This window comes from Coregonus lavaretus (assembly GCF_964263955.1).
Source record: "Coregonus lavaretus genome assembly, chromosome: 3".
Lineage (NCBI taxonomy): Eukaryota > Metazoa > Chordata > Actinopteri > Salmoniformes > Salmonidae > Coregonus > Coregonus lavaretus.
Window position 1 is genome coordinate 10,491,979 of NC_139990.1, and position 20,865 is coordinate 10,512,843.

General features: G+C 44.6%; 1 protein-coding gene across 1 annotated transcript in view; it reads left to right on the forward strand.

Moving 5' to 3' along the window:
• rapgef5a (Rap guanine nucleotide exchange factor (GEF) 5a) overlaps positions 1–20,865 on the forward strand; it is a 52,114-nt gene extending 31,249 nt beyond the window's left edge. The window contains exons 9-23 of the mRNA XM_084157927.1: positions 489–589; positions 6,443–6,521; positions 6,606–6,756; positions 7,064–7,155; positions 7,350–7,380; positions 10,394–10,472; positions 15,782–15,931; positions 16,308–16,405; positions 16,572–16,691; positions 16,785–16,963; positions 17,038–17,128; positions 17,223–17,273; positions 17,488–17,640; positions 17,742–17,796; positions 18,335–20,865. Coding sequence (XP_084014053.1) covers positions 489–589; positions 6,443–6,521; positions 6,606–6,756; positions 7,064–7,155; positions 7,350–7,380; positions 10,394–10,472; positions 15,782–15,931; positions 16,308–16,405; positions 16,572–16,691; positions 16,785–16,963; positions 17,038–17,128; positions 17,223–17,273; positions 17,488–17,640; positions 17,742–17,796; positions 18,335–18,453 — 1,549 coding nt within the window. The 3' untranslated portion in view covers positions 18,454–20,865. The remainder of the gene's footprint in view (positions 1–488; positions 590–6,442; positions 6,522–6,605; positions 6,757–7,063; positions 7,156–7,349; positions 7,381–10,393; positions 10,473–15,781; positions 15,932–16,307; positions 16,406–16,571; positions 16,692–16,784; positions 16,964–17,037; positions 17,129–17,222; positions 17,274–17,487; positions 17,641–17,741; positions 17,797–18,334) is intronic.

Sequence of the window (20,865 nt, forward strand, 5' to 3'; positions counted from 1 at the left end):
ATCCCCTTTTGGGGTAGAGCTACTATAGATCCTCTATATCTGTGGAGCTCCAGGCAGGCAGGGGGAGTAGGCTGGCTCTTCAGCCCAGGACAGAGCATCCTGGCCGGGCATGTTACGCTAGGGAGAGTGAAGCCTCTGGAGGAATTGAGATGGACTTGAGAACTGCCACACTAGTGGAGGCAGAGGAAGATGAAGAGGGTGGTGATGATGATGAAGATGACTGTTGTAGTAGTTCTGTCCCGACCTTTAACGTCCCTTACCTGCGCTACATTGATGATGAGGATGAGGATGACTGGAGTAGTCTACCTTACATTGATGAGGATGAGGAGGGAGAGGAGGAGAGGGAAGAGCGAGAAAGGAGAGGTAGCAGCTCTGAGGAATACTACTCCTGCTCTTCCTCCTGTGCTTCTGACAGGTGTGTTGGTATGTGTGTGCGTGTGTGCTTGTTTGTGTGTGTATGTGTAACTCTTCTTTGTGTGTGTCTGTAGGTATGTGGTGGTGTCTGGAACACCCCTGAAGATTCTAGAACACCTGCTCAGTGACCTACGACTGGATGAGCAGAGAGGAGCACCGGAGAGCAGAGTGTCTGGTGAGTACACATGAACGCACGCACACACACATACAGTCTTGTTTAACTAACCTTGTGGGGACACAATTTATAACCATTCCAAATCCTATTTAACCTTAACCCCAAAACCTAACCCTAACTTATAACCGTAACTCCTAGACCTAATTCTAACACTAATTATACCTTAACCCTAAACCCCCAAGAAATAGCATTTTACTTTGTGGGGACTAACAAAATGTCCCGAGTTGGTCAAATTTTGGTTTGTTTACTATTCTTGTGGGGACTTCTGGTCACACATACACACAGCAGATAGTTTGGTGATTGTGGGATCTCCCAAATATCTATACTTGGTCCATTACACTTATTTAAATGTACACTAAATAACTAAATAACTTAACTTGTGTGTTTGTTTGTATGTGTGTTTGTGTGCACCAATCCCTCCCCTGCTCTTAGGAATTTCCCAACATGTTGCAACATAACCACTACTTTAATTTTTTCTTTTTTTCTTTCTTTTTTTCTTTCTTTTTTTCTTTCTTTTTCTTTTTTTCTTTTTTTCTTTCTTTCTTTCTTTCTTTCTTTCTTTCTTTCTTTCTTTCTTTCTTTCTTTCTTTCTTTCTTTCTTTCTTTCTTTCTTTCTTTCTTTCTTTCTTTCTTTCTTTCTTTCTTTCTTTCTTTCTTTCTTTCTTTCTTTCTTTCTTTCTTTCTTTCGAATATATTGTACATATTTCAGTGTTGTCTAACTAGCGTGACCTATGGGAAATGCTGACAGAAGACCATCTTGGTTAAAAGAGTCTTCGGCCCTAATGGTCACCAGTCAAAAAGAGAGCTGAATGGGTGGAGGATAGGAGATGGAATGAGTGGGGAGAAAAAGAAAGAGGTGTGAGTGAGAATGCGTGTGTGTTTTAAACAGCAACATGTTTAACAAGCTGAAACAAGCCTAAAGCGAGATTAATCCACAACACTACAATACCAAATTACTAACATTAGTTCTGTGGGCCGGGTGTGTGTGTGTGTGTGTGTAGATGAAGATGAAAGGAGAGTTGTTAACATAGAGAAAATGAAAGCAATTGGAAGGAGGGAGGGGGAGAGAGGTGTGGAGAGAGGGAAAGAGGTAGAAGCCAGCTAAATAGGCTAGTCGTTTAAAGTGGTGTTCTATAAAAAGCTTGCTTTCCTATCTAAACGTCAGATAGCTGGTTAGTTAATTATTCATAGGAACCTTTCTGCTGCTCCATCCACTGCCCTGCGGAACCATTCATTTTTTAGTCACATGTTTCCCATGGACAGAGTTTAACGTTGTGCAGCAAGCTCAGCCTGCACAGATGCACTAATCTTGATAGCATAATGAGTGGCTATTTGGGATGTAAGATGATTTGTAGATCAGTGATTCTGCGCAGCGCCTTGCTCAGGCCGATGGCATTCTCACCCCTTCATGAAACTGCATTGCCAGGGCTTGACCTGTATAATCCACCATTACTTAAACCATTCCATTCCTTCTGAAACCCCACTCTTCAGGGAGAAGGGAAGAGACTATGGCTGGGCGATATATCAAATTAATTAGAAAGTATGTTTTTGCACAATATTCCAAATGCCTGTATCGCAAGAATCAATGTATACTTTTTTATGTCCGCTTCTTCTCATGTTGTCTTTTTGGTCTCGTCTCCTTCGCTCCTCTGTGCTGTGTGCACCTTCCCCTTTACACCAGAGATCTGTATATCAGGACGAGATGCTCATGTCTCTGCCCTAACAATGGGAGTTGTTGTCCCAAAGGCTTGAAGGCAGGCGACAAGCTTAGGTCCAAAATAAGACCATAGAAATGCATAGGGTTTATTTTGAACTGATTTTGGCGAGAGTGAAACCTTGCGCTTTGCCTCTTCCTCTCTGTTTACACACACACACACACACACACACACACACTAAGCCCCTCCCCCGCCACTCACAACAACAAAGCTGAGAGATCACTTCTTCCTCTCTGACAAGAGGTTTCAACTCGCTATTTGCATTTGAGGTTTGGTCCAACAGAATCGGTCATATGGACACAGAAACATATTGAGAAATTATTTTACTGTAATAGAGAAGTTAACCCTTCTAAAAAAAAAAAACCTTTTTATGTCTCAACTGCTCTAATTGCCATCTAGCTCTGTTTTATAGCCGCACCCTCAGAGCATGTGCAGACTAACTAGCTGTTGTGTTTTCGTTATCCTGCTTCAAGATGTCCACTGTCATCCCTGTGCCCAAAAAAGGGAAAGTAACTGAACTGAATGACTTCCATCATCATGAAGGACACCTACAACACCAGGTCAAGAAGATCATCATTGACCTCAGCCACTTGAGCCACGGCCTGTTCTCATGTCAAATCAAATCAATTTTTATTTGTCACATGCGCCGAATACAACAGGTGTAGACCTTATTGTGAAACGCTTACAAGCCCGTAACCAACAATACAGAGTAAGAAAATATTTGCTAAATAAACTTAAGTAAAATAAGTAACAATAAATAAACTAAAGTAAAAAAATAAAAAAGTAACAACAACGAGGCTATATATCAATCAATCAATTTTATTTTATATAGCCCTTCTTACATCAGCTGATATCTCGATGTGCTGTACAGAAACCCAGCCTAAAACCCCAAACAGCTAGTAATGCAGGTGTAGAAGCACGGTGGCTAGGAAAAACTCCCTAGAAAGGCCAAAACCTAGGAAGAAACCTAGAGAGGAACCAGGCTATGAGGGGTGGCCAGTCCTCTTCTGGCTGTGCCGGGTGGAGATTATAACAGAACCATGCCAAGATGTTCAAAAATGTTCATAAGTGACAAGCATGGTCAAATAATAATCAGGAATAAATCTCAGTTGGCTTTTCATAGCCAATCATTAAGAGTTGAAAACAGCAGGTCTGGGACAGGTAGGGGTTCCATAACCGCAGGCAGAACAGTTGAAACTGGAATAGCAGCAAGGCCAGGCGGACTGGGGACAGCAAGGAGTCACCACGGCCGGTAGTCCCGACGTATGGTCCTAGGGCTCAGGTCTCTCAGTTGGCTTTTCATAGCCGATCATTAAGAGTTGAAAACAGCAGGTCTGGGACAGGTAGGGGTTTCGTAACCGCAGGCAGAACAGTTGAAACTGGAATAGCAGCAAGGCCAGGCGGACTGGGGACAGCAAGGTGTCATCATGCCCGGTAGTCCTGACGTATGGTCCTAGGGCTCAGGTTCTCAGAGAGAAAGAGAGAACGAGAGAATTAGAGAGAGCATACTTAAATTCACACAGGACACTGGATAAGACAGGAGAAGTACTCCAGGTATAACCAACTAACCCCAGCCCCCCGACACATAAACTACTGCAGCATAAATACTGGAGGCTGAGACAGGAGCGGTCCGGAGACACTGTGGCCCCATCCGAAGAAACCCCCGGACAGGGCCAAACAGGAAGGATATAACCCCACCCACTCTGCCAAAGCACAGCCCCCGCACCACTAGAGGGATATCCTCAACCACCAACTTACAATCCTGAGACAAGGCCGAGTATAGCCCACAGAGGTCTCCACCACAGCACAAACCAAGGGGGGGCGCCAACCCAGACAGGAAGATCACGTCAGTAACTCAACCCACTCAAGTGACGCACCCCTCCTAGGGACGGCATGAAAGAGCACCAGCAAGCCAGTGACTCAGCCCCTGTAACAGGGTTAGAGGCAGAGAATCCCAGTGGAGAGAGGGGAACCGGCCTGGCAGAGACAGCAAGGGCTGTTCGTTGCTCCAGAGCCTTTCCGTTCACCTTCACACTCCTGGGCCAGACTACACTCAATCATATGACCTACTGAAGAGATAAGTCTTCAGTAAAGACTTAAAGGTTGAGACCGAGTCTGCGTCTCTCACATGGGTAGGCAGACTGTTCCATAAAAATGGAGATCTATAGGAGAAAGCCCTGCCTCCCGCTGTTTGCTTAGAAATTCTAGGGACAATTAGGAGGCCTGCGTCTTGTGACCGTAGCGTACGTATTGGTATGTACGGCAGGACCAACTCGGAAAGATAGGTAGGAGCAAGCCCATGTAACGCTTTATAGGTTAACAGTAAAACCTTGAAATCAGCCCTTGCCTTAACAGGAAGCCAGTGTAGGGAAGCTAGCACTGGAGTAATATGATCAAATTTCTTGGTTCTAGTCAGGATTCTAGCAGCCGTATTTAGCACTAACTGAAGTTTATTTAGTGCTTTATCCGGGTAGCCGGAAAGTAGAGCATTGCAGTAGTCTAACCTAGAAGTAACAAATGCATGGATACATTTTTCTGCATCATTTTTGGACAGAAAATTTCTGATTTTTGCAATGTTACGTAGATACAAGGGGTACCGGTACCGAGTCAATGTGCAGGGGTACGGGTTAGTCGAGGTAATATGTACATGTAGTCAATTTGTAAGTCGCTCTGGATAAGAGCGTCTGCTAAATGACGTAAATGTAAATGTAGGTGGGGGTAAAGTGACTATGCATAGATAATAAACAGCGAGTAGCAGCAGTGTAAAAAAGGGGTCAATACAAATAATCCAGGTAGCCATTTGATTAACTGTTCAGCAGTCTTATGGCTTGTGGGTAGAAGCTGTTAAGGAGCCTTTTGGACCTAGACTTGGCGCTCCGGTACCGCTTTCCATGCAGTAGCAGAGAGAACAGTCTATGACTAGGGTGGCTGGAGTCTTTGACAATTTTTAGGGCTTTCCTCTGACACCGCCTGGTATAGAGGTCCTGGATGGCAGGAAGCTTGGCCCCAGTGATGTACTGGGCCGTACGCACTACCCTCTGTAGCGCCTTGTGGTCGGATGCCGAGCAGTTGCCATACCAGGCGGTTATGCAACCAATCAGGATGCTCTCAATGGTGCAGCTGTATAACTTTTTGAGGATCTGAGGACCAATCTTCCCTCAAATTTTTTTGCAACTGAGCAAATTTCAGGTCTGCTGAGCGCAAACTTGAATGTTGTACAAATTCTGTACAACTTCCAGCGCCCGTTTACTGTGAACACTGAGGCTGTATCCGCTTTAAGTTAGTTTTAACAGTGGCCAAGTAGGCCACTGTGGCTATTGGATCATAATGTAGGCCTACCAGAGTGGCCTACCATCAAAAACAATGGAGAACATGCATCCCGTAACATTTTAACGTGGATATAGCTGTTCTATCATTCAGCCTACAGTAGCAGCCAATGTGTGGTGTTCAATGTAGGCCTACATTCCATGAGACTTTTGAAAACAACATGCAGGGCTTGACATTAACCTGTTTATCCACTAGTCCTTCAGACAAGGAGGTGACTGAACATGTTTTTGTTTGCAAGAAACCACTTTACAAAATAAAATGCATTATTATCCCCCATACCATTATTACAGAGAATCAGACATTATGCTACCATCTGCCTATTGGATACTTAGCTTATTCAAGCCTGTCTCAAAATACAACACTGCCCCTTTAAGACAAAAAAAAGCTCTTTGTTTGACTTGCTTTTAAAATATGTCTAGAAATGTACACGTTTGTGCTCTTGTAGTCAGCTCTTGCTGACTACAAATGATCTATAACTAGGCTAATAACTCACTATCAAAGGATCTGAACAAAATGTGCACACGTGGCTGCATGCAGCTCTTGCTTTGATCTCAAAACAAGCACATCTACTTTTTAGGCTATGTCTCCCAACCCTAGAAGAAAGTTGTATTAACGCAACTGCAGAGAGGTGTAGGTGGGCCTGGGGAGGTCTAGCTGTTAGGCCGCCGCCTTCAGAGCTCAAATAACGTGTTGCTGTGGACTCTAATCTGGCCCACGCCATTTTGACACAAACCCTCTTTCAACTTTCCTGTCTTTCTCTCACTGTCTGAGGTATAAAGGTTTGTGACCTGTGATGCATTTCCTGTTTCAGAGCTGCTGCTGGATGACTTCCTGTTGACGTACCTGGTGTTCATGACGACCAACGACCTCTGTCAGGCCCTGCTCGGACAATATCCTTTACACACTGCTTGTGTGTCTATCTGTCTGTCTGTATGTGTTTCTGTGTAGTGTGTATTGTCCTTAACGTTTCCCACCTACAGCAGTAAGCGTGTGCATGGTCAGGGTCAGGAGGAGGGGAAGGAGGCCCTCTATAGGAAGAGGAAGGTATTACACCTAGTTGCTCACTGGACACGCCTATATAAGGACTTCCTACGAGAGGACGAACACATCAAGGCATTCATGAAGGTAGGAGGACACACACACACACACACACACAGGTTTGATAACTAGAGTGTGTGAGGGTTGTCATGGGGATTATCTAGTGTAAACCAGGTAATAGCTGCCTAGTAACAGGAAGGAAAGGGGATATATTTTGCGTGACAGCGATAACTTAAGTGTGTGTGTGTGTTTGTGAATTTGCAGCTATGTTTTCTCCCCAGCACATGTCAGCACATATATTTAGGTTTAAGTATTGTAAATGTATCTCTCAAGTGTCTGTTAGAGGTGTTTGTTAATGTGTGTGTGTGTGTGTGTGTGTGTGTGTGTGTGTCAGACTCTCTCCAGGTGTGTGTTAGAGGATCTTTATGAGTTTCCGTCTCTGGAGAAAGACATGAAGGAGTTCCAGAAGCTTCTACGACGCAGACAGTGAGTGTGTGTGTGTGTGTGTACAGCACAAGGATGCCGTTGTTTATGAGACATGAGCACAGCCTAGGGTTTGTCTGTGGGAGGATGGGGGGGGGGGGGGGGAGGAAGCTTCAATGGTCAAGTCAATCTTTATTTATGTACAAGCAAATATGGAGTTGTTTGTTTATTTGTTTCTTTGTTTGATTTTGTTTCAGCACAGTGGATGAATGTCCTCCACAACAGAAGGTGAGAGGGATGGAAGAAGGGTAACGGGAGAGAGAGAAGATGGGGGAGAGATAATTGGTAGATGAAAATGATCTGTCACTGCCAAGTTAAAGGGATACTTTGAGATTTTGGCAATCCTTTATCTACTTCCCCAGATTCAGATGAACTCATGGATTGCATTGTTATGTCTCTGCATCCAGTATGAAGGAAGTTAGAGTTAGTTTCGCAAGCAAACTCGAAGGCTGTGGTATCTACTAGCATGCTAGCAGTTACCATAGATTCCCCCAGTCATTGCGCTGACGCTAGTTAGCAACTTCCTTCAAACTGCACGCAGAGACACTCTGAGGAAGTAGATACATGGCTTCATTGCCAAAATCCTAAAGTATCCTTTTTATAATCTAATGGTTTATGTCCCACTGTCCCCTTCTCCCTCTCTCTCTTTCTCCATCTCTCTCTATCCCCCTCTCTCTCTCTCCATCTCACTCTATCCCTCTCTCTTTCCCCCATCTCTCTCTATCCCTCTCTCTTTCTCCATCTCTCTCTATCCCTCTCTCTTTCTCCATCTCTCTCTCTTTCCCTCTCTCTTTCTCCATCTCTCTCTATCCCTCTCTCTTTCTCCATCTCTCTCTATTCCTCTCTCTTTCTCCATCTCTCTCTCTATCCCTCTCTCTCTATCTCTCTCTCTATCCCTCTCTCTCTCTCTCTCTCTCTATCCCTCTCTCTTTCTCCATCTCTCTCTATCCCTCTCTCTTTCTCCATCTCTCTCTTTCCCTCTCTCTTTCTCCATCTCTCTCTATCCCTCTCTCTTTCTCCATCTCTCTCTATTCCTCTCTCTTTCTCCATCTCTCTCTCTATCCCTCTCTCTCTATATCTCTCTCTATCCCTCTCTCTCTCTCTCTCTCTCTCTCTCTCTCTCTCTCTATCTCTCTCTCTATCCCTCTCTCTTTCTCCTTCTCTCTCTCTATCTCTCTCGCTCTCTATCCCTCTCTCTCCTCTCTCTCTCTCCTCTCTCTCTCTCTCTATCCCTCTCTCTCTCTCCCTCTCTCTCTCTCTCTCTCTTTCTCCTTGTCTCTCTCTATCCCTCTCTCTCCATCTCTCTCTCTCTCTCCCTCTCTCTCTCTCTCTCTCTCCATCCCTCTCTCTCTCTCTATCCCTCTCTCTCTCTCCCTCTCTCTCTCTCTCTCTCTCTCCTTCTCTCTCTCTATCCCTCTCTCTCCATCTCTCTCTCTCTATCCCTCTCTCTCTCTCCATCCCTCTCTCTCTCTCTCTCTCCATCTCTCTATCCCTCTCTCTTTCTCCATCTCTCTCTATCCCTCTCTCTCTCTCTTTCTCCTTCTCTCTCTCTATCCCTCTCTCTCTATCCCTCTCTCTCTATCCCTCTCTCTCTCTCTCTCCATCCCTCTCTCTCTCTCTATCCCTCTCTCTCTCCATCTCTCTCTATCCCTCTCTCTTTCGCCATCTCTCTCTATCCCTCTCTCTCTCTCCATCCCTCTCTCTCTCTCCTTCTCTCTCTCTATCCCTCTCTCTCCATCTCTCTCTCTCTATCCCTCTCTCTCTCTCCATCCCTCTCTCTCTCTCTATCCCTCTCTCTCTCTCTCTATCCCTCTCTCTCTCTCTCCATCTCTCTCTATCCCTCTCTCTTTCTCCATCTCTCTCTATCCCTCTCTCTCTCTCCATCTCTCTCCATCCCTCTCTCTCTCTCTATCCCTCTCTCTCTCCTTCTCTCTCTCTCTATCCCTCTCTCTCTCTCCTCTCTCTCTCCATCTCTCTCTATCCCTCTCTCTTTCTCCTTCTCTCTCTCTATCCCTCTCTCTCCATCTCTCTCTCTCTATCCCTCTCTCTCGCTCTCTCTCCATCCCTCTCTCTCTCTCTATCCCTCTCTCTCTCTCCATCCCTCTCTCTCTCTCTCTCCATCCCTCTCTCTCTCTCCTTCTCTCTCTCTATCCCTCTCTCTCCATCTCTCTCTCTCTATCCCTCTCTCTCTCTCCATCCCTCTCTCTCTCTCTCCATCTCTCTATCCCTCTCTCTTTCTCCATCTCTCTCTATCCCTCTCTCTTTCTCCTTCTCTCTCTCTATCCCTCTCTCTCCATCTCTCTCTCTCTATCCCTCTCTCTCTCTCTCTCCATCCCTCTCTCTCTCTCTATCCCTCTCTCTCTCCATCTCTCTCTATCCCTCTCTCTTTCGCCATCTCTCTCTATCCCTCTCTCTCCATCCCTCTCTCTCTCTCCTTCTCTCTCTCTATCCCTCCCTCTCTCTCCATCTATCTCTCTCCATCCCTCTCTCTCTCTCCATCCCTCTCTCTCTCTCTCTCCATCTCTCTATCCCTCTCTCTTTCTCCATCTCTCTCTATCCCTCTCTCTCTCTCTTTCTCCTTCTCTCTCTCTATCCCTCTCTCTCCATCTCTCTCTCCATCCCTCTCTCTCTCTATCCCTCTCTCTCTCCATCTCTCTCTATCCCTCTCTCTTTCGCCATCTCTCTCTATCCCTCTCTCTCCATCCCTCTCTCTCTCTCTCCATCTCTCTCTCTCTATCCCTCTCTCTCTCTCCATCCCTCTCTCTCTCTCTCTCTCTCTCTCTCTATCCCTCTCTCTCTCTCTCTATATCCCTCTCTCTCTCTCTCCATCTCTCTCTATCCCTCTCTCTCTCCATCTCTCTCTATCCCTCTCTCTTTCTCCATCTCTCTCTATCCCTCTCTCTCTCTCTCCATCCCTCTCTCTCTCTCCTTCTCTCTCTCTATCCCTCTCTCTTTCTCCTTCTCTCTCTCTATCCCTCTCTCTCTCTCCATCTCTCTCTATCCCTCTCTCTCTCTCCTTCTCTCTCTATCCCTCTCTCTCTCCTTCTCTCTCTCTCTATCCCTCTCTCTCTCTCCTCTCTCTCTCCATCTCTCTCTATCCCTCTCTCTTCCTCCTCTCTCTCTATCCATCTCTCTCTCTCTCCTTCTCTCTATCTATATATATCTCTCTCTCTCTCTATCTATCCCTCTCTCTCCCCTCCCCTCTGTCTTCATCCCTCTCTCTCTCTCTGTCTGTCTCCAGAGTAAGCCTCTGTTCCAGCAGCTAAGTTTAAAGGAGAACAGTCTGCCACTCCGCTTCCCTCAGGCTGACACCAAGGAGGGTGAGAACACACACACACGTGATGCTGTGATTGTATGTGATTGATATGATTGAAGTGTCTAGCGGTGCCCAGCCCACATGGGCCTTCAAGACACTACTAAACACAGTACCATTTTCTTTGTAATCAAAACAAAATAACATTTTACAAATTATACGCATACAATAATCATGGCCTGTACAGCTACCGTCTAGCCACACTACACAACCAGCTACCGTCTAGCCACACTACACAACCAGCTACCGTCTAGCCACACTACACAACCAGCTACCGTCTAGCCACACTACACAACCAGCTACCATCTAGCCACACTACACAACCAGCTACCATCTAGCCACACTACACAAACAGTACATTTCTCCTTCTCCTCCAGGCATTGTGAACAAACTGAGCAATCTCAAACACGCCCTGTCTGAAACAAAATGCAAGCCTCTGCTCGTCCCGTAAGCAGAATACTTCAGGTTTATCAGCAACATTTTTCACAAAAGAACATCTCAGATCGCCATACAGAGGGCAATAAAACATTATGGATTTCCTTTTCGATTTGCCCAAGTTCACACAATAGGCAAATTCTCTCTTCAGGCAATCTGTTACATTTACCCGTCTCTGTAGCCAGATGGAGGGTGCCGGATCTGAGTGGTGCACAAACAAACCTTTGGTTTTTTGTTAGGTTCAGGCAGACATATGGTTCAGGGGTGTAGTTCTCTTTGATGAGATTTAGATTTAAACCAAATATCAGCTGCCCATTTTTTCTTCTTGTTTTGTCATTGAGTTGGTTGACACCATATGGTAATTTGTTCCTGAATATACACTGAGTATACCAAACATTAGGAGCACCTTCCTAATATTGAGTTGCACTCCCCCTTTAGCCCTCAGAACAGATTCAATTTGTCAGGGTGTTTCACAGGGATGCTGACTGATGTTGACTTTGGGTGGTGGACCATTCTTGATACACATGGGAAACTGTTGAGCATGAAAAACTCAGCAGCATTGCAGTTCTTGACACAAACCGGTGCGCCTTGCACCTACTGCCATACCCCGTTCAAAGGCACTTAAATATTTTGTCTTGCCCATTCACTGTCTGAATGGCACACCTTTCTAACAAAACACAGAGGGTGTTCTTTAATGGATGCCTCTCCAACATAATCCAGGTAGAATCAGGAATTCCCCAGGGCAGCTGTCTGGGCCCCTTACTTTTTTCAATCTTTACCAACAACATGAGTAAAGCCAGTGTGTCTGTATGCGGATGACTCAACACTATACACGTCAGCTACTACAGCGACTGAAATGACTTCAACACTTAACAAAGAGCTGCAGTTCGTTTCAGAATGGGTAGCAAGGAATAAGTTAGTCCTAAATATTTCAAAAACTAAAAGCATTGTATTTGGGACAAATCATTCACTAAACCCTAAACCTCAACTAAATATTGTAATAAATCATGTGGAAATTGAGCAAGTTGAGGTGACTAAACTGCTTGGAGTAACCATGGATTGTAAACTGTCTTGGTCAAAACATATTGATACAACAGTAGCTAAGATGGGGAGAAGTCTGTCCATAATAAAGCGCTGCTCTGCCTTTTAAACAGCAACAAGGCAGGTCCTACAGGCCCTAGTTTTGTCGCACCTGGACTACTGTTCAGTCATGTGGTCAGGTGCCACAAAGAGGGAATTAGGAAAATTGCAACTGGCTCAGAACGGGGCAGCACGACTGGCCCTTGGATGTACACAGAGAGCTAATATTAATAAAATGCATGTCAATCTCTCCTGGCTCAAACGAGAGGATAGATTGACTTCATCACTACTTTTATTTGTGAGAGGTATAGACATGCTGAATGCGTCTGTTTGAACTACTGGCACACAGCACGGACGCCCATGCATACCCCACAAGACATGCCACCAGAGGTCTCTTCACAGTCCCCAAGTACAGAACAGACTATGGGAGGTGCACAGTACTACATAGAGCCATGACTACATGGAACTCTATTCCACATCAAGTAACTCATGCAAGCAGTAAAATTAGATTGAAAAAAAAACAGATAAAAAATACACCTTCTGGAACAGCGGGGACTGTGAAGAGACACAAACACAGGCACAGACATGCATACACACACACACAATAACATATGCACTATACACACATACACATGGATCTTGTGTTGTAGATATGTGGTAGTAGAGTAGGGGCCTGAGGGCACACACTTAATGTGTTGTGAAATGTGTTGTGAATGTATTGTAATGTTTTTAAAAATTATATAACTACCTTCATTCTGCTGGACCCCAGGAAGAGTAGCTGCTGCCTTTCCAGCAGCTAATGGCGATCCATAATAAATACAAATGCAATATATATATATATATATATATATATATATATATATATATATATATATATATATATATATATATATATATATATATATATATATATATATATATATATATATATATATATATATATATATACAATCCATGTCTCAAGGCATAAAAATCTACACAGATTGAAGTGGATTTAGCAAGTGACATCAATTAGGGATCCTAGCTTTCACCTGGATTCACCAGGTCAGTCTGTCATGGAAAAAGCAGGTGTTCTTAATGTTTTGTATACTCAGTGTATACTGCAAATCAGTTTCACAAAAAATGGATAACAGTTCTCCATCCCACAGATAGTTATGAGTAAGGTCCCAGTCAACACTTTTTTTAGTGATTCTGTGTTCTGGCATATTTATCATTATCTGTATTTATTATCTTTATTTATTATTTGTCTGTTCTATAGACGTATCATGTCCCCTATAATAATAATAATAATAATAATAATAATATGCCATTTAGCAGACGCTTTTATCCAAAGCGACTTACAGTCATGCGTGCATACAATAGAGCACGGCGCTGGTAGAGCACGGCGCTTGTAACGCCAAGGTAGTGGGTTCGATCCCCGGGACCACCCATACACAAAAATGTATGCACGCATGACTGTAAGTCGCTTTGGATAAAAGCGTCTGCTAAATGGCATATTATTATTATATTATATTATTATTATATTATTACAATTTTTTTTTTTTGTGTATGGGTGGTCCCGGTGATCGAACCCACTACCTTAGCGTTCCAAGCGCCGTGCTCTACCAGCTGAGCTACAGAGGACCCCTTTTTGCATAACTACACATGGTTCCCAACCCATATCTCCACAGATGGCCAGATCTGGGGTCAGTTTGATACCATTCTACTCATTATGCTCCAGCCATTACCACAAGCCCGTCCTCCCCAATTAAGGTGCCACCAACCTCCTGTGGTGCACACCAAGAAAGCAGCGGATTGCTCGGTTTATAACATTGTTACAATTAGTACGTACTTTGGATCCCCATACCCCAGCATCATAGTCCATCACTGGACACACACAAGATTTATACAGCTGAGAATAAGCACAGTAACCAAGATCCTTACATATTTTCATTTTGTTTAACACTGACCCCAAAGCTTTACCGGCAGAATCTGCTAGTGATCTTATGCCATCTTCAAAGGGCATGTGTTCATCCAGAGTGAAACCAAGGTATTTATAGAGCCCAGTGTAGAATAATGGGGTTGGACCAAAACAAAGTTGTGTGCACTTCTCTGCATGCCCTTCTTTCTGAAATCAACAATCTGGGTCTTCTCTTAATTTATCGCTAGTCTCCATTTAGTACACCATAAATTAACAATATTCAACATATTCTGGAGGTCATCTTCTGTCTCGGCAAGGAGAACTGCACTACATGACCAAAAGTATGTGGAAGCCTTCTCGTCGAACATCTCATTCCAAAATCATGGGCATTAATATGGAGTTGGTCCCCCATTTGCTGCTATAACAGCCTTCACTCTTCTGGGAAGGCTTTCCACTAGATGTTGGAACATTGCTGTGGGGACTTGCTTCCTTTCAGCCACGAGCATTAGTGAGGTTGGGCACTGATGTTGGGCAATTAGGCCTGGCTCACAGTTGGCGTGCCAATTCATCTTAAAGGTGTTCAGTGGGGTTGAGGTCAGGGCTCTGTGCAGGCCAGTCAAGTTCTTACACACCGATCTCGGCAAACCATTGCTGTATGGACCTTGTTTTGTGCACGGAGCATTGTCATGCTGAAACAGGAAAGGGCCTTCCCCAAACTGTTGCCACAAAGTTGGAAGCATAGAATCGTCTAGAATGTCATTGTATGCTGTAGCGTTAAAGATTTCCCTTCATTGGAACTAAGGAGCCTTGCCCGAACCATGAAAACCAGCCCCAGACTATTATTCCTCCTCCACCAAACTTTACAGTTGGCACTATGCATTGGGGCAGGTAGCGTTCTTCTGGAATCCGCGAAACCCAGATTCGGCCGTCGGACTGCCAGATGGTGAAGCGTGATTCATCACTCCAGAGAACGCGTTTCCACTGCTACAGAGTCCAATGGTGGCGAGCTTTACACCACTCCAGCCGACACTTGACATTGAGAATGGTGATCTTAGGCTTGTGTGCGGCTGCTCGACCATGGAAACCCATTTCATGAAGCTCCCGAAGAACAGTTATTGTGCTGACGTTGCTTCCAGAGGCAGTTTGGAACTTGGTAGTGAGTATTGCAACCGAGGACAGGCGATTTTACGCGCTTCAGCACTTGGCGTTCCCGTTCTATGAGCTTGTGTGGCCTACCACTTTGCGGCTGAGCCGTTGTTGTCCTAGACGTTTCCACTTCACAATAACAGCACTTACAGTTGACCGGGGCAGCTCTAGCAGGGCAGAAATGTGACGAACTGACTTGTTGGAAAGGTGGCATCCTATGACGGTGCCATGTTGAAAGTCACTGAGCTCTTCTGTAAGGCCATTCTACTGCCAATGTTTGTCTATGGAGATTTCATGGCGATGTGCTTGATTTTATACACCTGTCAGCAACGGGATGAAATAGCCGAATGCACTAATTTGAAGGGGTGTCCACATACTTTTGTAAATATAGTGTATGTTATCAGCATACAACAAGATGCCCAGGAATATATCCACAACTTCAACACCAAATTTAGCATGTTTGATTTGTAGGGCTAAATCATTAACATATAGTGCAAATAAAGTGGATGAGCGTAGGTCTCCCTGCATTACACTGTAAGGGGTTGGAAACCAGCCAGTCCTGAGGTCATTGACCTGAACACAGGCAACTGGAGCCCGATCGAGAGCTTTGATGGAATCATAGAATCTTCCATCAATTCCCATTTTAATTAGTCTAAAAGCAAGGAGGTCTCTATTCAACCAATCGAAAGCCTTCTGAAAATATGTTTTATGATGTGTTAACGCTATGTGTGTGTGTGTGTGTTTGTGTGTTCCAGTGCTGTGTCGTGTGTATGTGAGTGCTGACTCATACCTGTGTGTTTACACACACTCTTTGCTGAGCGTGGCAGAGCTGCTGAGGATTGTGGGTCAGAAGATGGACCGACCAGAGGAGGACATGGTGCTGGTGACACACACACCCACTGGAGGTACACACACACACACACACACACACACACACACACACACACACACACACACACACACACACACACACACACACACACACACACACACACACACTGGAGGTACACACATACACACACACCCACTGGAGGTACAAACACACACACTGGAGGTACACAGACACACACACACTGGAGGTACACAGACACACACACACTGGAGGTACACAGACACACACACACTGGAGGTACACAGACACACACACACTGGAGGTACACAGACACACACACACTGGAGGTACACAGACACACACACACTGGAGATAAACATATACACACACACTCCTTTACTGACGGCTTTTCACTCTCTCCACTTTTCTCTCTCCCTCTCCCCTTGTAGAGAGGAGGATGTTACAGGCTGGTCAGTATGTGTATTCTGAGACTCTGACACCGCAGAGCAAGCTGGTGGTCTGTCGGAGGGATCTCACACATATTATGGTAATTAACACCCAGATTACGGTTATGAATAATTTGATTATTTACTGATTTAGCTTACCTTGGGGTCGCTCGTAGGGGGTGGGGGGGGATGTTGCACTACTAAATCAAACTCAAGCAACAAACACTAACCTACTCCTAACATACTGTTGTGTGCGTGCGTGTGCAGGCCCCTCTAACAGACAGTGAGCTGAGTAGGAGAACAGTGAGGTTGTTGGGTATCAACACCTGGGATATGGCTGCTGTTCTCACACAACTGGACTGGAACCTCTTCAACTCCATGCACGAGGTAACACACACACACACACATACTGGAGGAACTTTAAAACACTCACATGCACTCACACATACACACTCAACTCTCTGTCTCTTCCCCCTGCAGCAGGAGTTGGTGTATTCCACAATGAGCTGTGGTACCGGAGGCAGCCACCGGGAGGGGCTATCTGTATTGCTGCAGCGCTGTAACGAGGTCCAGCAGTGGGTCATGTCTGAGGTCCTGATGTGTGTGTCACTCAACAAACGAGTCCAACTGCTCAAGAAGTTCATCAAGATCGCAGCGCAGTAAGTGAACACACACACTTTAGACAATCAATCAAACACACACACACAACTAATCCCTGTTTTGTGTTATGTAGCTGTAAGGCCCAAAGGAACCTGAACTCAGCGTTTGCCATCATCATGGGACTCAACACAGCAGCCGTCAGCAGACTCAATATAACCTGGGAGGTAAGGGAGAGTGTGAGTGTGAGTGTGAGTGTGAGTGTGAGTGTGAGTGTGAACACTCTGACGGTGTGTATCTGTTCCATATGTTTACTTTCAGAAAGTTCCGGGGAAATTCAAGAAGATCTTCTCTGAACTGGAGCTGATCACAGTAAGACTTATTATCATTGGTTTAAAGTAATATTCTTCCTGATTGATAGACTGGTGGAAAATAGCTAAGAGAAGGTCATTAATGAATTAATTAAAATATTCCAAGACTGTCGGCGTATCAGTTTCTAGGTTCACATCCACATTACCCTAAGCCTAACCTCTGACCCCTAACCTTACCCTGACTCCTAAACCTAACCTCTCCTCACTCTCTCCAGGACCCGTCTCTGAACCATAAGGCCTACAGAGATGCCTTCAAGAAGATGAAGCCTCCTAAGATCCCCTTTATGCCCCTGCTTTTGAAAGACATCACCTTTATCCACGAGGGAAACAAAACCTTTCATGACAACCTGGTCAACTTCCAGAAGCTGGTGAGTCATGACATGTCTGTTGTGTGTGTGAACGTTTGTCTGTCTGTGTTTAATAACCGTTATCATGGTGACTGACTCTCTTCTATGCCCCGCCCGCTCAGCATATGATCGCCGACACAGTGCGTCTGATTCGCCACTGCCAAAGCGACCAACTCGGTATGTTGTCTCTGTCTGTAATGTTGTTCTGTTCTGTCTGTCTGTCTGTTTCTGTGTCTATGTGTCTGTAATGTTGTTCTGTTCAGTCTATGTGTCTGTAATGTTGTTCTGTCTGTCTGTCTGTCTCTATGTGTCTGTAATGTTGTTCTGTTCAGTCTCTGTCTGTCTGTGTCTGTAATGTTGTTCTGTTCAGTCTCTGTGTCTGTAATGTTGTTCTGTCAGTCTGTCTGTCTCTGTGTCTCTGTGTCTGTAATGTTGTTCTGTTCAGTCTCTGTCTGTCTCTGTCTGTCTGTGTCTGTAATGTTGTTCTGTTCAGTCTCTCTGTGTCTGTAATGTTGTTCTGTTCAGTCTCTGTGTCTAATGTTGTTCTGTCTGTCTCTGTGTCTATGTGTCTGTAATGTTGTTCTGTTCAGTCTCTGTCTGTCTGTCTAATGTTGTTCTGTTCAGTCTCTGCTGGTAAAGTCATGCAGTGCAGCTTCAGTGTTTTTGTCTGTGTGTGCGTGCATATATGATGTGTGTATAACTGTCTGTCTCCTAGGTAACGAGGTGGTGGGGAGCAACAGTGCAGAGGTCAGGGCGAGCGTTCACTACCTCCACATCATCGACAATCAACAGACACTGTTCCAACTGTCACACAAACTGGAGCCGCGCGCCTGAACCCACACACACACACACACACACACACACACACACACACACACACACACACACACACACACACACACACACTCCTAGAGGAATCACAGACCTTCACACTTTGTGTCGAAGGTGCCATGCAAGCCACTGTCTCTTAGCCAATCACAGTTCAGCATCCTGATTCAGCCAGCCAACCACAGAGCAGCAAAGGGATTCAGCCAGCCAACTAACAGAGCAGCACACTGAGGCGGCATTCAGACTGAACATTTATATCCGTCAACCTGATTCAGATTGTTTTTCTATGAGGGTCAAAGTTTGACGGACGACAAAGACTATGGAGAAGACAGACGGCCATTCGTTATTGTTCTGTCATGAATACTGTTTTTAAGCTACTCTACAGAGGAGTTTGTACAGTTACTGAGACTGTGTTGTTCTGTTTCTGGTTAACAGTTAGTTTCACTATTAATTATCCTCAGTAGGGTAAACAGTCAAGAGACTGCAGATAGTAACTGATAGTATATGAATGGAAATCATAGAGTAGACATACAGTAGATGTATACTGTATGTGTTCAGGCCACATGGTGAGATATGCCTCTGGATGACACAGTGCCAAATGCCCGGATGGGAGAGAGATGCCTCTGGATGACACAGTGCCAAATGCCCGGATGGGAGAGAGATGCCTCTGGATGACACAGTGCCAAATGCCCGGATGGGAGAGAGATGCCTCTGGATGACACAGTGCCAAATGCCCGGATGGGAGAGAGATGCCTCTGGATGACACAGTGCCAAATGCCCGGATGGGAGAGAGATGCCATATACACATAAACACACAACTTTTTTCATGTATCCATAGAAACCACAAAGCACTCATCATTTCTGGTCCTGTCATACGACAACAAAGGTCATACTATTACACATTGTTATTAGACGTTAATACCATGGTATTATAGAGATTATTATTACATTGTTATTACACTTTTACTGACTGAAGAGTGAGAGATCTGCTGTTTCAATGCCTGTTACACACAGATTTCACTAAGCAACCAGGCCAGGGTTCAAACCCGGTCAGTGCATTTGACACTGATCTAGTACATCACTGTTAAGGCCTGGTGTATTCACACTGACTGATCAAGTACATCACTGTTAAGGCCTGGTGTATTCACACTGACTGATCTAGTACATGCACATTTATCTACAGTACAGTGTTCAGGTGTGTAGGAGCAGGGCAGTAGTGCTATATAACTATTTATTGTAATATCTAGTTTATTTATGTTTCTCTACAGAATGTGACAGTCCTGTGTGCCATATCACACTGCAGCTGTATAAAGACAGAACTCTAAAGATTTGCAGGACAAATGTGTAAATACATTGAACTGTGTTTGAGCTGAAATGCTGGAATGTTTGAAACAGGAGACTAGGGAGTGGAGGTGGTCCAATGATTGTTACTGTCCTTTGTGATTTCAAAGAGAAAAAAGACGTGAAAATGAAAGACTGAGGTTTTGTTGTTGTTTTCCTGCCAATGTCATGATGATGGAAAGTTCTGTTTTAAAGAATGTTGTTGTGTTTGCATGACGTGACAACCCCACCAGATCACAATGTAAGATGACACTAAGGGTGTGTCCCAAATTGCATCCTATTTCCTATATAGTGCATTACTTTTGACCAGAACCCATGTGGCCCTGGTCAAACGTAGTGCGCTATATAGGGAACTCTGGTTAAGAGTAGTGCACTATATAAGCCAGGGAATAGTGTGCCATTTCAGATTTTCTCTAAGGCTTTATACTACTGTAATATTGTTGACTTGTAAATATGCATAATGTTATTATTGTTATGATGATGTTTGAGATGTTATTATTTATCTGTTTAAAGGTAGGACTACATTCCACAATATGTCATCATCATACACAGCGGGCGACTGCTTATAGCAACGTCAACAGAATTCAAATCTGCCACTATTGGCTCTGCAACTATTGGCTCTTTCCAAATTGCGCCCTCCCTCGAGGCATGCGTATATTGGGAAGAGCCGATAGTGGCAGTCTTGGGAGATTTGAATGATGTTGTTGTTGTTGTTTCTGTTGATCCGCTGTATATGATGTCATATAGCTGAGTGTACCTTTAAAGGAAAGAGAAAAGCAGAGCAATATGTCCCCCCCCCACCCCACAAATGCTGAAGACACACCTCTTTTCTAAAGAGCGTTTTACTACGTCAAAGTTTTACTGGAGATTATGAATAAATTATAGGTTTTATGTCATGTTAAACATTGTGTTGATGGTCACTGTCTCTGTGGATATTATCAGAGAGGAAGAGAGGAGGACGAGAGGATGGAGGGGGGGAGAAGTAGGAGAGAAATGAGAGGAGGGGGAGAAAATAAAATAAGGGGAGGAGAGAGGGAGGATGCTGAGGAAAGAAAATAATAAAATAACAAAACAGCT